Here is a 14,686-nt window from a genome sequence, read left to right as displayed (position 1 = left end):
TTTAGCAATCCAGTCAAACACACTCTGGCCATAGCAGGCACATTTCAAATTGTGCTACTGTTATCTACTAAAATACTATTCACCACTGGAAGAAACTGCAGTCACTCAATGTTCCTTTAAAGGACAATTTATTTAATTGTGACACCAAATGCACCTTAACTTTGTTCCATTTGTACACCGAGAGTTACAGACCCGTGGTCCAATTTGTAGGCTATAGTCCGAATTACAAGCCTTTAAAGGCAAGGTATTCTCAAACATTAAAATAATATATATAAATGGAAATAGATTATCCGCTCAATTTTTTTAGCTTGTACATCGGCCATTGTTTCAGCTAATTTGACTATATTCAGACCGCTGCCATCTTGCCAGCAAGGTGCAACTTCCCATAGACAGCCCATTAATCCAAACAGAAAAGTCCTAATTGTATTAAACAAGGTCAAACTCACCAACATTGCTGCTGTATGAAAAGCTTGAATTATCCTCTTTCAATCTGTAAAGCATTTGTTTCATACAAATCCACCATAGACATGTTATGAGCTACTTCCGTCAAGAATGTCCTTACTGATTATTATTTTCTAAGCATCAGAGTTTGGAAGCGCTCGTTATCAGTAAAGCAACCGCCTGCTGCCTCCTGCATTGTGTGCACCGTCAAAACAGGTGGCAACAGCAAGGATCGTTTAGTGATAGTCAACGAGCGCTTCCAAACACCAACACTTGGAAAAAGAAATCACATGCAAGGAATTTCTTGACAGGAAGTGGCTCATAACATGTCTATGGTGGATTTTTATGAAACTAATGCTTTACAGATTGAAAGAGGATAATTCAAGCTTTTCATACAGCAGCAATGTTGGTGAGTTTGACCTAGTTTAATACAATTAGGACTTTTCCGTTTGGATGAATGTCCAAGTCATTGGGAAGTTGCACCTAGTTAGCACCTTGCTGGCACGGCCACGGTCTGAATAAGGTCAATTGGGACACTTGATGTGGGTAATATGCCTTTAGATATTTTAGCATTTCAAAGTGTCCATGATGTCATGGACACTGGGCTCACTCTCTTCCTGGACTACATGTAGAATCAGTAAAGACAGCCCTCCCCCTATCCACAAGGAGGAGCAGTGCACCAAAGGCAAAGCATTATGGGAATTGTAGTCCGGGAAGGAAAACATAAAAACCCCAGGAAAGTGTTTGTCTCCCAAACATCACTAAAATAAGTTGGTTGCAAAAGTGGTGAAGTGTCCCTTTAATTTATTTTTGGTAAAGTATAAATGTAAATAATGCATATAATTAGTCATATCTGCCACGTGCTACAATTTATTTTATGAACCCTAAAAAAGCCATGAAGAAATGTAAACATTGTAGTCATGTGTTCAACGTCAAACACAATTAAAATTGTCCAATCGCAATCATTTGTAGGACAATGAATAGTCAACGTAACATGTTGTAATGGTGACACAGCCCTAGTTTATACTACAGCCACATAATCCAGGTACGTACCGTGGGGGGCCTTCCGTCGCTCGGTTGAAGATAAGCTGGTATTAATAGAGCCGCGAAGGCTGTATAGCACATATGTCTCGAGCACCGTTTCGCCTCGTAATCTCAGGGAGAGCGTTCGTTGACACCGTTATACGTTTCAGCTCTCGGGGGCTTGCTGCATCGACTCCGTCCAGGTTCCATCTCCATGCCCCCTTTCCTGAGTAGACACTCTATTATACCAGCCATCTCCTGATGACTGCATCCAAGGTCACCGCATGACACCAAGGTCACATGATTCACCTGGAAGACAAATACATAAACCAACATTACTCTTTATCCAGATTTTACACATTGTAGAATTCATGTTAAAAGAGAAGGCTAAAAAAATCTTCAAAATTAAATACAACTTGAGTAAAAGTTTTTTTTTTAAAGAAGGCATTGGCATCAAAATGTACTTCAAAATGACCAAAAATATGCAGTATGTCCCATTTGAAAAAGAAAACATTTGAAAATAGCAGATCTAGAAGTTCAACATGTGACGCATTGCAATGCATTGTGAGCTTGTAGATCAGCCACTTGTTTCAAATGGCCAAAATATGGCTGTATGACAATGTAGTTTAGCTGCAATTTGCAACACTAGATTTCTTTTTAATGAGGGGATGAATCTAGAGTTGCAATACCCTCCATTGACATCACATTAAACCAAATTGCATTTCCAATCTGCTTGTATTAAACAACTTTAAACTCACTAACATTGCAGCTGTAGGGAAAGCTTTGATTATCCTCTATCTGCAAAGCATTCATTTCATAAATGTAGACATGATGTTTGACTGAGAGCCTGCCATCGCACAAATGCCAGCTTTTCCCCAGAGGAGAAAAACTGCGTCACATTATGAACTACTTTCTGTCAAGAAATTCTGTGCAGGTGATTATTGGAAGCGCTTGTCGAAGTCACTGCGTACCACCCGTTTCAAAATTTCACATTATGCAGGAGGCAGCAGCGTGACCCGTTAATAAAAACGAGTGCTTCCAAACTCCAACACTTGGAAAAAATATCAGAGCATGGAACTTCTTGACAGAAAGTAGCTCATAGCATGTCTACTGTGGATGTTTAATGAAACAAACACTTTGCAGACAGGAGGATAATTCAAGCTTGGACCAGAGCTGCAATGTCATTTAATACAAGCAGATTGCAAAAGCAATTTGGATCAATGGGAGGTTAATGGACAGTATTGCAAGATAGATTAATCCCATTTAAAAATCTAGAATTTCAAAGTGCAGCTAAATGTAGATTGTGTTTTGTAATAATCAAAATCTACAAAGACATTAGTTATAGTTTCCAAATAATAGTAGAGTATAAAAGTACAATACTGTCCACATGCAGTACTTCAGTAATTATGATTTACTTTACAACACTGTTTAGTTTAGAACAATGTTTGCTTTGTTTGTTTCCTTCTCAAAAAAAGGACAAACATTCCTCAGATTGTTGTCACAATAAACCATCAACAGTCAAACAAACAATGTTGAAACAATAACCTGTTTAAGGAGGCTAAAACCCTCCATGTGCTTCTCAAACAAACATCTCTTACCTTGAAACAGGGCGGACACCAGACACTGCAGTGCGCATGCCCGTTCCTATTTAAGTCTAAATCCCCGCCCACTGCATCCGTACTGTTCATGTACGTCACATGAAAGTCCGTCCGTCATTGGTCCCGATGATCCGTCAGAGTGAATGTGAATGGATCAATCAATCAATCCACTGCAGCTGTGTGCGCCGCACGCACGCACGCACGCACACATACACAGACACACACACAGACACACACACACACACACACACACACACACACACACACACGCACACGCACACGCACACGCACACGCACACGCACACACACACACACACACACACACACACACACACACACACACACACACACACACACACACACACACACACACACACACACACAAAATGTTGTCCAGCAGGGGGAGTGGGTTTACCCAGGCTAGGTGCGGCCCGGTCTCCTGGGGAGGTTTGCGTTGCACATGCTCAGTGTAAACAGAAACTGCTATGATGGAGTGTTCCAGACTTCCATCAGAGGTGATAGATAGAAAGCTCATAACTTGTGTTGTAAATAATGAGATCAAGAACAGTTGAGAATTAAACAGCAGTCACCCTTCCCTTTTCAAATGTTTTAAAAGACAGACAGACAGACAGACAGACAGACAGACCTAGAATGGTTTGACATTCAGCAATTGAATTATATGTGATTATTCTTACAGCAAAAGTTTCATGCATTTTATTTATAGAACTACGTTTATTTATAATAATAATATAATATAAAAAACAATGTATCAAGTTGTAAAAACATGAAACTGGTGCATTGTAGGCTATATGGATTTCCACAAGTTCCACACTCACTCCAGAGGGCCACTATAGTGCGTCGCAGTCCCGCCCCCTCGAGAGACCTGGAAAAGAAATCCCTGTTAATTTTCCTCATAGACTTTTTAGAAAGTATTTACCGTATTTAAAGACGTTTACGCCACGGACAAAGCCAACTCTTGTCGTGACAAATCATGACAATAAACACAATGTTTTGGGCCAAACAAAGAATTAGAAAGTAGAAAAAACGGCAGGTTACAACACTTTTTTTTGTTGTTTTTCTTCTTTGTAATTATTTGTTTGGTCCAAAATATTGTGTTTGTTGTCATGATTTGTCACGACTCGAGTTGGCTTCGTACGGCGCTTAAAAGGTCTTTAAATAAATACTTTTTGAAATGCATTGGAAAAATGCATTGGGATTCATTTCCTGGGCCTGGCATCGTCATGAAAGGGGGCGGGACTGCGACGCACTATAGTTCCACACTCACTCCAGAGGGCCACTATAGTTCCACACTCACTCCAGAGGGCTGCTAAAGTTCCACACTCACTCCAGAGGGCCACTATAGTTCCACACTCACTCCAGAGGGCAGCTATAGTTCCACACTCACTCCAGATGGCTGCTATAGTTCCACACTCACTCCAGAGGGCTGCTATAGTTCCACACTCACACCAGAGGGCCACGTTTCATATTGCGACGCGTTTTGAGCTTGTAGATCGGCTATTTTTGCTATATTTGAATTGAAAACCTTTTGCTATTTTTTAATTGGAATCTTGAAAAGTTAAATTTGTATTTAATTTCAAATACATTTTGTTATAGTTATGTTACTTTATGAACTAAATACAAATACATTGGACATATAAAAAAGACAATAACAAAGCAATAACAGTTTTAAAATGTGCCTAATGTATTAGTGTTTGCACCTCTGACCTGATTTCAACCAGAGTTGAACTTCATCATTAAACATTTTTAGATCAGTTTGTCATATTTTTATTCCACAGGGTGTTACCCTTGTACTGAGTAAGAAGACTGACCAAACGTGGTGTTACGCTTTGTTACCTTGAGGTTGCCGTCCGCTGATCCTCTTGTGATCCTATAGGTCAATCTGGTCCTTTATTTAATAAAACTGTCAAAACTATAAGCATGTTGTATTTTCTAAGTATTATGCAATGATGCAATTTCATTGTTTTTGTATCCATTATTTTCAGTGCTTGTTTATAAAGTGATGTGATTGGTTTGGCCTCGCCCCAGACAGTAATACATTAGGAGATATGGGGAAAAATCATGGCATGCATAAACAGTTGGGCTGCGTGTAGTGGTATATGTTGTCTGGTTAGTCTAAAGCAGTTCAGGTTTGCTTTTAGAGGCTTGCTCAACTTTTTGATGTGTTTATCAAAGTTTACTTGTGAGTCAAGAATGACACCCATCAATTTCCTCTTGATGTTCAACTCATAATTTGAAACCAGTATCAATGGACACATGATGGAGTCAATATGAAGCAGCTAGGGGTCCATGGGCTGGTTCCAGGGGCTCCTTGGAGGTTCCAGGGGGTCCATGGGGAGGTTCAAGGGGGTCGGGGGTCCGGAGGTTCCAGGGGGTCCTTGGGGAGGTTCCAGGGGGTCCTCAGGGAGGTTCCAGGTGGTCCCCAGCAAAATTATATTCCGCTAGAAACTCAGTTTACTGTGGAGACACATGCTGGAACCTTTTACTTTGAAATGTTTTGTAGTTTTTGAGTTATTTAACTTAAAACGTCCAATGCATTCTCAATGGCAATAGCACAAACTTTGGCATGATAGTCCTACATACTTACACCTAGAAACCCCATTCAAACTTAAAAATGTTCATCCTATGGTGGGCATGTTTGCCTGAAAATGTATATTTGAAATGTTCCATAGTTTTAGAAATATAGTGCTTTCAAATTTGAGACATTTATAATGGGGGTCAATGGCAGATTTTGGCACGTCAAAAAAATGATTATTTGGGCCTGGGCCGTGGCTCAGCGGTCCAGGCACCTTGGCCGGTAGCCCAGCACCAGCCTGGCAGTGTGCCGCGGCCCGCGGGTTCGACTCCCAATCACAACGGCCTTTACTGCATGTCACCCCCATGATATCAGTCATGCTTCACACTTTGAGAGTGCTTGTAGATCTGCTATTTATGCAGAATGTTCCATCCAGAATAGGGATGCTAGGGGTTAATACCGTATGCACTGGTTAACCCATTCAGGGCGGGAAGACCTTTTGGTGTTTTAAGCATGATGTTATATTTAGCTATTGAAAAATAGCAGATCTACAAACTCATAGTGCGGCACCGAGTGCCGCACTACGAGCTTGTAGATCTGCTATATTTGAAAAATGTTGTAAATGTGTGCAAATCTTTGAGTATATTCTTTCAGAGCAACGTTTTTAAATCAAATCTTTAGCTTCTAGGGGTCCCTGGAACAACATATTTTCAGATGGGGGTCGGTGGCCAATTCCATATAATTTCTGGGGTCCTTGACATAGGTTTTACAAATTTCAAAATTTCGAAGTCAGGTCTAAATGGTCAATATAACTCTTCTTCTCTTATAGCTATTGATTGATTGATTGAAATATGTATTAACAGTTTGCAGAATTACAGTACATTTCAAGCACAAACTCAATACAAAGACTGTTAACTGTGAGTGGACGACGCAATTAAGCATTACACTTGTTTACAACAGGGTCCACCTTACTCAATTCATCAAAACATTTAGAGACGTACAAATAGACACTTCTTTAAAAGAACAGAACAGGAATTCATGTGAGGTGGGTTCGGGGGGTGAGGCCAAGTAGGCCCTGACCAGTTTGTTTTGGGAGGTCTGGAGCCTTGTTGGTGCTGTGGTACCAAGAGGTGCATGCATAGTCAAAGAAACCTTGTACGAGGGCTCCTGTTAAGGTCTTCAAGGTGTTTTTGTTGACCAGTGAGGAGATCCTGTAAAGGAATCTTGTTCTTTGATTGACTTTTTTGATTACGTTGGTGGCCATTTTAAAAGATTGGCCTCCAGGATGGAACCTAGGTAGGTAATTTCATCTTTTCGTGTGATAATATTGTCACCCACTCTAACCAAGAAGCCATCTGCCTTGCTGAGATTACTATTTGATCCGAAGTGAATGGATTCCGTTTTTCCCAGGTGTAAGGATAGTTTGTTATCAGCGAGCCAGGTGCAGATTCTACCGAGTTCAGAGCTGAGGGTCTTTTCAACCTGCAGCTCACATCTATCAGTCTATCAGCTATCAGTCATTCTGAGAGATGTGAGCAAATTAAGTAGCACTCTGAACCCAGTGAGCTGATCAAGGACCCCCTGGTTCGATAGATGTTGCATTATAGATGGCCCCTTCACATGTCCTCCGTAGGATTTGAGTATAACACATTTGATCATTTTTAAGACTGGAAATAACACGCAAAGTGGAGAGATCTGAGAGTTGGCATTTTTCAGAAGTGTATTCCACTATAACGACTTTAAAATAATATGCTGTGTGATGTAGGCCTATTGAAATAGAAGCACAGTGTCAAGTTCCATGGCATTACCTGGAGAAACTAAACTTTCTCTTATTCTGATTGCATGTCAATTTTCGACTGGGTGGCCGGCCTCCAGTTATGTAGAAAAAATGTCCAGACAACTCAGTGGATCAGTGAACATGAAAGTTGTAGGTTGTCGGCCTACAAACGATCAGGATTAACACAATTCGCACATTTCGTTTGAATGATTTTAAACCACGATATTTCTATTTTATGGTTCACTGGTATTGAGCAAGTTCGACCTCCAAAGAGAGGGGGCAACCTTGACCCTCTACTTAAACATAAACTTTGGTATAACAGAGTGGCCCAAAAATCTTTCTTTTCTGATATTACTATATATCTATATTTAATATGTTGATTTCATCCCCGGCACTTTGATATTTCACAATGTTGTGTTACAGCTGCATTGTCACATACACACCCATGCATACTGCCAGCACTTTTTCAAAACTGTTCCTGATCATTGTAGATGCCACATTGCTAATGCTGTGTTATTTTGACCGAGGAAAGTAAATGCAAATAATCCAATCCACATAAAAACTTCAATCATCAGACCTGGAAGAAATTGCCATTGTATGAAATTAAAAAGCCTTTAAATATGTCAAGTAGTATCTTTATGATTAAATGTTGATTAACTTACAGGGTTAAAAAAAATCTCTTTCAGATGAATATTTCGCTGTCTCTGAAAAAGACATCACAGCAAGGCCAGAAGTAACATGTGGTTTACATGAGTATGAATAAGTGAAAATGGGCAAGCATAATTGTGGAAACATCTATAAAAATGCAGGGGGGGGGGGGGGGGGGGGTCCCGGGGGTTTGTAAATTAATCTGATAAGAGATGCAAGACATGTAAAAACGGTAGATCAGAAGACGTTCATTTTCCTTTTGATACCAAACACATGTTTCATAAAGCACCAATTAAAATATGCTTTAAATGCTTATTATGCAAAACAGTGATGTTTTGAGTTGCTGGTATAACTCTCCGGTAACATCACAATGACGAGATTTAATTTAGTTGGTATGGGAAGTTATGGGATCTGAAATCTAATTTAGTTGGTATGGGAAGTTATGGGAACTGAGATCTAATTTAGTTGGTTTGGTAAGTTATGAAATGCATTGCACTTTTGTTTATTCCAGGTGAGGAACTTTCAAGAAGTCATTGTATAGGCTATATATAAAATGGGAGGGGGGAAGGGGGGGGATAATGAGCTTTTCGGTTGCTGTCTTGTCTAAATGCTGTAATTTGATAATTGTCCAACCATGGAATCAACTTGCGGCTGCACCATTCACACGACCCACGGGCCCAAAGTAAGTAATTGTCACATCACAGGTTTGTGAAGTGCTCTTTTAACTTTTTCAAAGAGCATTAATTTTCATAAGACCTGGTACTTAATTAAGACACAGCACAATGGCTGTCTCCTAACTCAACCATTCAACCGATGTCCTGAGTCATGTGTGTCTACAGTCTACAGTACTGTATGTCTGCCCATTCAGGCACCGTTAGTGGAGACATGCAGTGATTGTTTAAATCTGCACAGCAGAAACTTGTCATTGTTGACAGGTCATTTAATTATATTGGGTATGCAGCACAATCGCTACGAGAAGCATGGCCAATCAGTTAAGCTGATGGGTTGGGTTGGTCAATCACGGAAGCCGATACATACAAGTTTCTACTTTCTACCCGACAGCAACGATATATAATCATCAAACAACCTATTTTTGTTATCTCACTGAAAAAAAAAAAAATGCATTCACTGTATGTTTTGGTTTTTTAGCTTTTATTAATCAAGCAAATATTTTTACTGGACGCAAACAAAGGTCCTTCCTGCAGTTTGGAATAAGAAAATGGAAATTAAATCACAACTTCCGTACTGCAAGAGATGACACCTTCCGTACTGCATGAGATGACACCTTCCGTACTGCATGAGATGAGAATCATTATCAGCACGTCTGTGAATAGGTGGGAAATGAACAGATGTGATGAAAACTCAATCTAAGGTCAGTAATTGCATAATGCCAATTACCATCGCAAAATGAAACCATCAACTTTTCAATATGAAAACACACACACTTGATGTTTGTGTAATAACTTAGTTTGACAAAATTGTCAGGTGAAACCTGACCTATTAAGCTGTCTTAATGGTCTTCACATTGTGTTCACTGAAGCTATCATGTTTGCACTATTGATAAAAGATTTTTTTTTAGTTTACCATAGTTTATATTCTGCTAATATATTGTCTGATAATATTGTTAAGTAAAGTGTTCCTATCCCAATTTAGATTTATTTTTATTTTAATAATTTTCACTTGTTTATCCTATATGAGCTCTGTCCTGATGGATCAAATTGGTTTACTAAATAGCTGGATAGACAGGGAGACTAATGAACAAAAACACTGCATAGCAATGAATATTGAGAATATAGAGCTATTTAAGACACTTCACTTACTCCCCTTAAACAAAAACAAACTATACCTCCAGATTATAACTAAAGGACAACTACTTTTTAAACACAGAAGATGTGAAGGGTATACACAGTAAAATACAGTGTTCATTTAACTCTGAGAAAGAGGAAACTTTATTTTCTCAGATTTAAATCAATCCGAATGAGAGAGATTGTGACAGGATGCAGGTGACGGCATTTTCTTTCACTTATTTTTTTTATTGAAAAAGGATTTCAAGAAAACATACATACAAGGTTACAAACAAAAAGGTAAAACTAAAGAGACATGAAAAGACAAAAAGGCTGCATTCTACTCAATAGTTTTTTACTGTATTTGTTTTAGTTTTTGTCATACATTGTCAATGGGTGCGACGACATCTTCTTGACTCATTCCTTCTACGCGGCAGTAGGATTGCTGATCTTCCCCATGAAGAGGATGCTCCTGGTGGAGTGCTCCAGGATGAAGACCAGGAAGGGCCTGTCGAGTTTCATAGTTTCCATGAGCATGCTCATGGGCATGATCTCAATAGTGGTGGCGGCAGCCGCCTCCGTTCCCGTCTCATCCACGCTCAGAACGGCCTTATGGGACACCTGTAGAAGAACCAGGAAGGTGGGGTGAAAAGATCTTAGTCATACAAATGGAAATAGAATTGCCGATCTACAAGAAAGACTTCATCATAGGACGGATGATAAATTAAGCATAACTCTGCAAGTACATAATTCTGAAACCGTTCATGCCCATTTATATATATATATCATATATTTCAACTTTTCACATACACCCATTATTTCCACATAGATCACAAGGCATTTTTCTCCTGCAAGAACCATATGATGCACATCGTCGGCTGTCCTACCTTGGAGACCTTGAGCCTTGGCTCCACAAAGATGCCGGAGAAGTCGGCGGTATCTCCGAAGGCATCGGTGATGCCCATCTCCTGCAATGTGCCCTCCAGGGAGGCGGCGGCTGAGATGTTAAACTTGGGCAGGAACAGTTCCACCGAGCTGGAGCACACATGAAATTCAGTGAAAGTCAGCGTTAAACCGTTTGTAAGAAAATTAAAATACAGGCTCCAAATTCCGACAAGCACTCACCGAACATAATACAGAAAATACGGGATTGGTTGGGGAGGGCTTGGGTTCAGTTTTGAGGGCAGTATTTAAAGATGAGAGGGTGTTAGTTGATAAATAGACATAGATGGCACTGGTTCTCAAAAGCTGGGTCTGGGGACCCCCAGAGGAACTTGAGGGTGTTCCAGGGTCTCAAGCAAAACAGTTTAAAACACTTAAGGGACCACTTCACCATTATCACTAGGCACATTTGGTCATTTCAAACAAGATGTTAAACCTTTTATTTGTATAATTATATTATTTGTAGAATATCCATTTCAGAATGCTAATGAAAATTAGCTAGGAATCCGAATCCCCATTGATGATGTCATCGTGGTTTCTGACTCCGTCCATAGCCCATAGTGAATAGACAGAAATTGCAAATGGTTTTGGGGGGCGAATTGAACCCCCTTCTACTAAGGAGGTGCCTGCCACAAACTCCTTTCACATTTGTGGCCAAATAAGTGTCAATTTTGGGTTCAAATGTTTGAGAACCACTGCGTCACATGACCATTTGTTGCAACACCCCCAATGGCAGTTGCAAGGAGTTGCCTTGGTGTGGTTGACTTTTAAACTGTTTTGTTGCCAGGAGTTTGGACTAGTAGCATGGGGCGATTTGAGTTTAGAGTTAAATGAACTCAGGATTTTACAGTGTATATCAGGCTAACCTCGAACTGAACAAATGCAACAAAAACCTTTCCCAGAAACTCATACAGTCGTTAAAAAATCAAACCCTTTTACCTCATGTCGAGGGAGTCTTGCCAGTGTTTGATGTAGTCCTTGTTGATGTTTGCCTCCACCTCCTGCATCTTGCCCTCGTCAGGCAGTACGATCATCATGGAGGTGTTGCTCTGGTAGGGCAACAGGATGACAGAGGTGAGGGTGGTCGGGTCCTGGTAGAAGTCGTAGCGGCTGGTCCTCTTCATCATGTCCACCTTGACGGTCAAGGTGTCGTCCACCTTGAAGTCTTCCTTATAGGTCTGAAAGGCCTGAAATGGTTTCTTCCACTCCCCTGTACAAGGCCACATTTAATGCTGGTGTTAATTCAACTCACGGAGTGTACAGATGTACAGTAGTCAAATGGTCCATTTTATTACATCGGTACACTTTGTACACTCTACAAATGGATAAATGAACACTGAGAATTGGTACTGTATAAGAGAGCAAATATTGACTTTGTTTTTTTATTATTGCCATTCATTCTTTTGCTGTGTGGAGGAAAGAATAGAAATTATAGACAGTAATAAAATTCGAATAGATTCCAGTATAATCCATGAACATCATATATCATCCATGTTTGCAGCGCATAAGGATGCAATACCAGTGCATTGTTGCCGTCTCACACACTGTATACGCTTATAAAAAAACAAAAACTAATTATGTTTACCAACAGACGTTCAATGCACCAGTCGACCACAGTTTAGTTTAGATGTTGTCTAAGAGCGGGGAGGATTTTCATGACATGCAGTTGCCAAGGTATATAAACTACACGCAGCAACTACCATGCAGGCAATCAACCAAAGCTTGTTGTGTACGTCTCATTACGCATTAATGAGTTTGTTGCACACAAATGCTTGTGAACGATGCATCTCCTACCTCTGAAGAAGACATAGTTGATCAGCACCATGGCCGTGTCAGCGTCCAAAGAGGTCAGCAGGTCTGTGATCTTGTCCTGGGTCTTATTAGCAATGAAACCGTTGATCTGGGCTAGGGCTCCGGCCTCATTTGCAAAGTCGACGAACATGGCCTCGCTGGCATAGGAGTGCTCGATGTCCATGAGGAACTCCTCCGGGTTCTCGAAGCCTTGGCGCAGGGCCACGGCGTTGCCGATGTCCAGCTGCTGGGCGTCGTGCTGGTGAGAGAGCATGTGAATGAGGTCCTCGTAAGCCTCGTTCACCTGGGCCTGCGACATGTTGCGTAGTAGCCCAGGGTTGATGTAGCCCAGGGTGCTGAACATCTGGCTGTGGGTGTCACCTCTGGCTCCTGTGGCCAGCATGGCAAGGGCGGTTGCGATGCCCAGCGGGGAGTAGAAGATGTTCTCACCGGCGGCAGCCTTGGCGCGCAGGTTCTTGTAGAGGGCACAGGCAAAGTCAGTGTTTGGGGGAGACAACTCCTCGCCGGCGTGGGGGTGGGTCGCACCGGAGACAGCCAACAGTGCCGCAAACGCACAAATAGAAAGGCCACGCATCTTTATCACCTGTGAAGATGAGGCGGAAGGAATCAAAGGATTGCATTGCATTATTTATTTCTAAATCTATATTGGTTTTAAATATTCATCTATAAACAGAGAGGCTTCAGTCTATCATTTTCCATAACACAGGATGAATGCTAAATAGATTAAATTAGCCAGCAGGGACAAGCAGTTTTATTGCATATAAACAGCTCTTTAATTTATAATCTGATAACTGCTCTCACACACTCACACACAATCATACATTTACAACTACCACAAATCTACTCATAATGAATTCTTCTAAAGATCCAAATAGGAATGTTATCACATCAGTAGCTGAAAAAAGAAGTTGCAACACACTTACCTTCAGTGTCTTCTTCACCGAAGAGTCAGACAGCTTTGCAGTGATTTGTACGGTTATATGGTCCTGGGTCAGAAATATGATTTACTTAATTACTTTACACCACTGTTTAGTTGAACAATGTTTGTTTCCTTCTCAAAAAAGGACAAACATTACTCAGATTGTTGTCACAATAAACCATCAACAGTCAAACAAACAATGTTGAAACAATAACCTGTTTAAGGAGGCTAAAACCCTCCATGTGCTTCTCAAACAAACATCTCTTACCTTGAAACAGGGCAGACACCAGACCCCCTGCAGTGCGCATGCCCGTTCCTATTTAAGTCTAAATCCCCGCCCACTGCATCCGAGCTGTTCACATGAAAGTCCGTCCGTCATTGGTCCCGATGGTCCGTCAGAGTGAATCAATCAATCAATCAATCAATCCACTGCAGCTGTGTGCACGCACGCACGCGCGCACGCACGCACACACACACACACACACACGCACACACACACACACACACACACACACACACACACACACACACACACACACACACACACACACACACACACACACACAAACAAAACATACACATTACACAGGCTACACCGCTACAGCCTACATTATCCAGGCTAGGTGCGGCCCGGTCTCCTGCGGGAGGTTTGCACATGCTCAGGGTAAACAGAAACTGCGATGACGGACTGTTCCAGCAGAGGTGATAGATAGAAAGCTCATAACTTGTGTTGTAAATAATGAGATCCAGAACAGTTGAGAATTAAACAGCTTCCCTTTTCAAATGTTTTATATCATCCACAGCACTTGAATGACAGAACAGTATCCATGTTCCTTTGTCATTGCACAAAGATAAAAGTTTGACACATGTACTAAAGAACATGGGAAAATACCGGTATACAAAAACATTAACATTAGTAAATGTACCTGTCCTTTATCTTTCAGTTTGTTATACACAACATGTTTTCCACAGTTATGAAATTGATATACTTTTTAAAATAAAAACAAAATCAACTTTCTCTTTTTTTATATCCTTTTTATTATTTCATTTCAGGGTCAGGGTCAGTTGACAGACGGACGGACGGACATATAGAAATGTAATATGTGATTCTTCTTAAAGCTATTTTGTTTCATGCATTCTTGTAGGGTATAAATATTTTAATAAAATGGTCTATTTAAAACCAGTATCAATGGACACATGGAGTAAATA

General features: G+C 40.7%; 1 protein-coding gene across 1 annotated transcript; it reads right to left on the bottom strand.

The window, feature by feature from the left end:
• Positions 1-10,230: 10,230 nt before the first annotated feature.
• LOC310876414 (alpha-1-antitrypsin homolog) lies at positions 10,231-13,785 on the bottom strand (the record flags this gene model as incomplete). Its single annotated transcript, XM_083789946.1, has 6 exons — positions 10,231-10,425; positions 10,692-10,839; positions 11,686-11,956; positions 12,541-13,141; positions 13,482-13,544; positions 13,693-13,785. 6 exons carry the CDS (start codon positions 13,783-13,785, stop codon positions 10,231-10,233), a joined length of 1,371 nt encoding a protein of 456 aa, XP_083646072.1.
• Positions 13,786-14,686: the final 901 nt, after the last annotated feature.

This window comes from Protomyctophum parallelum (genome assembly GCF_964188405.1).
Source record: "Protomyctophum parallelum genome assembly, chromosome: 19".
Lineage (NCBI taxonomy): Eukaryota > Metazoa > Chordata > Actinopteri > Myctophiformes > Myctophidae > Protomyctophum > Protomyctophum parallelum.
This window is presented reverse-complemented; position numbering and strand designations above follow the sequence as displayed.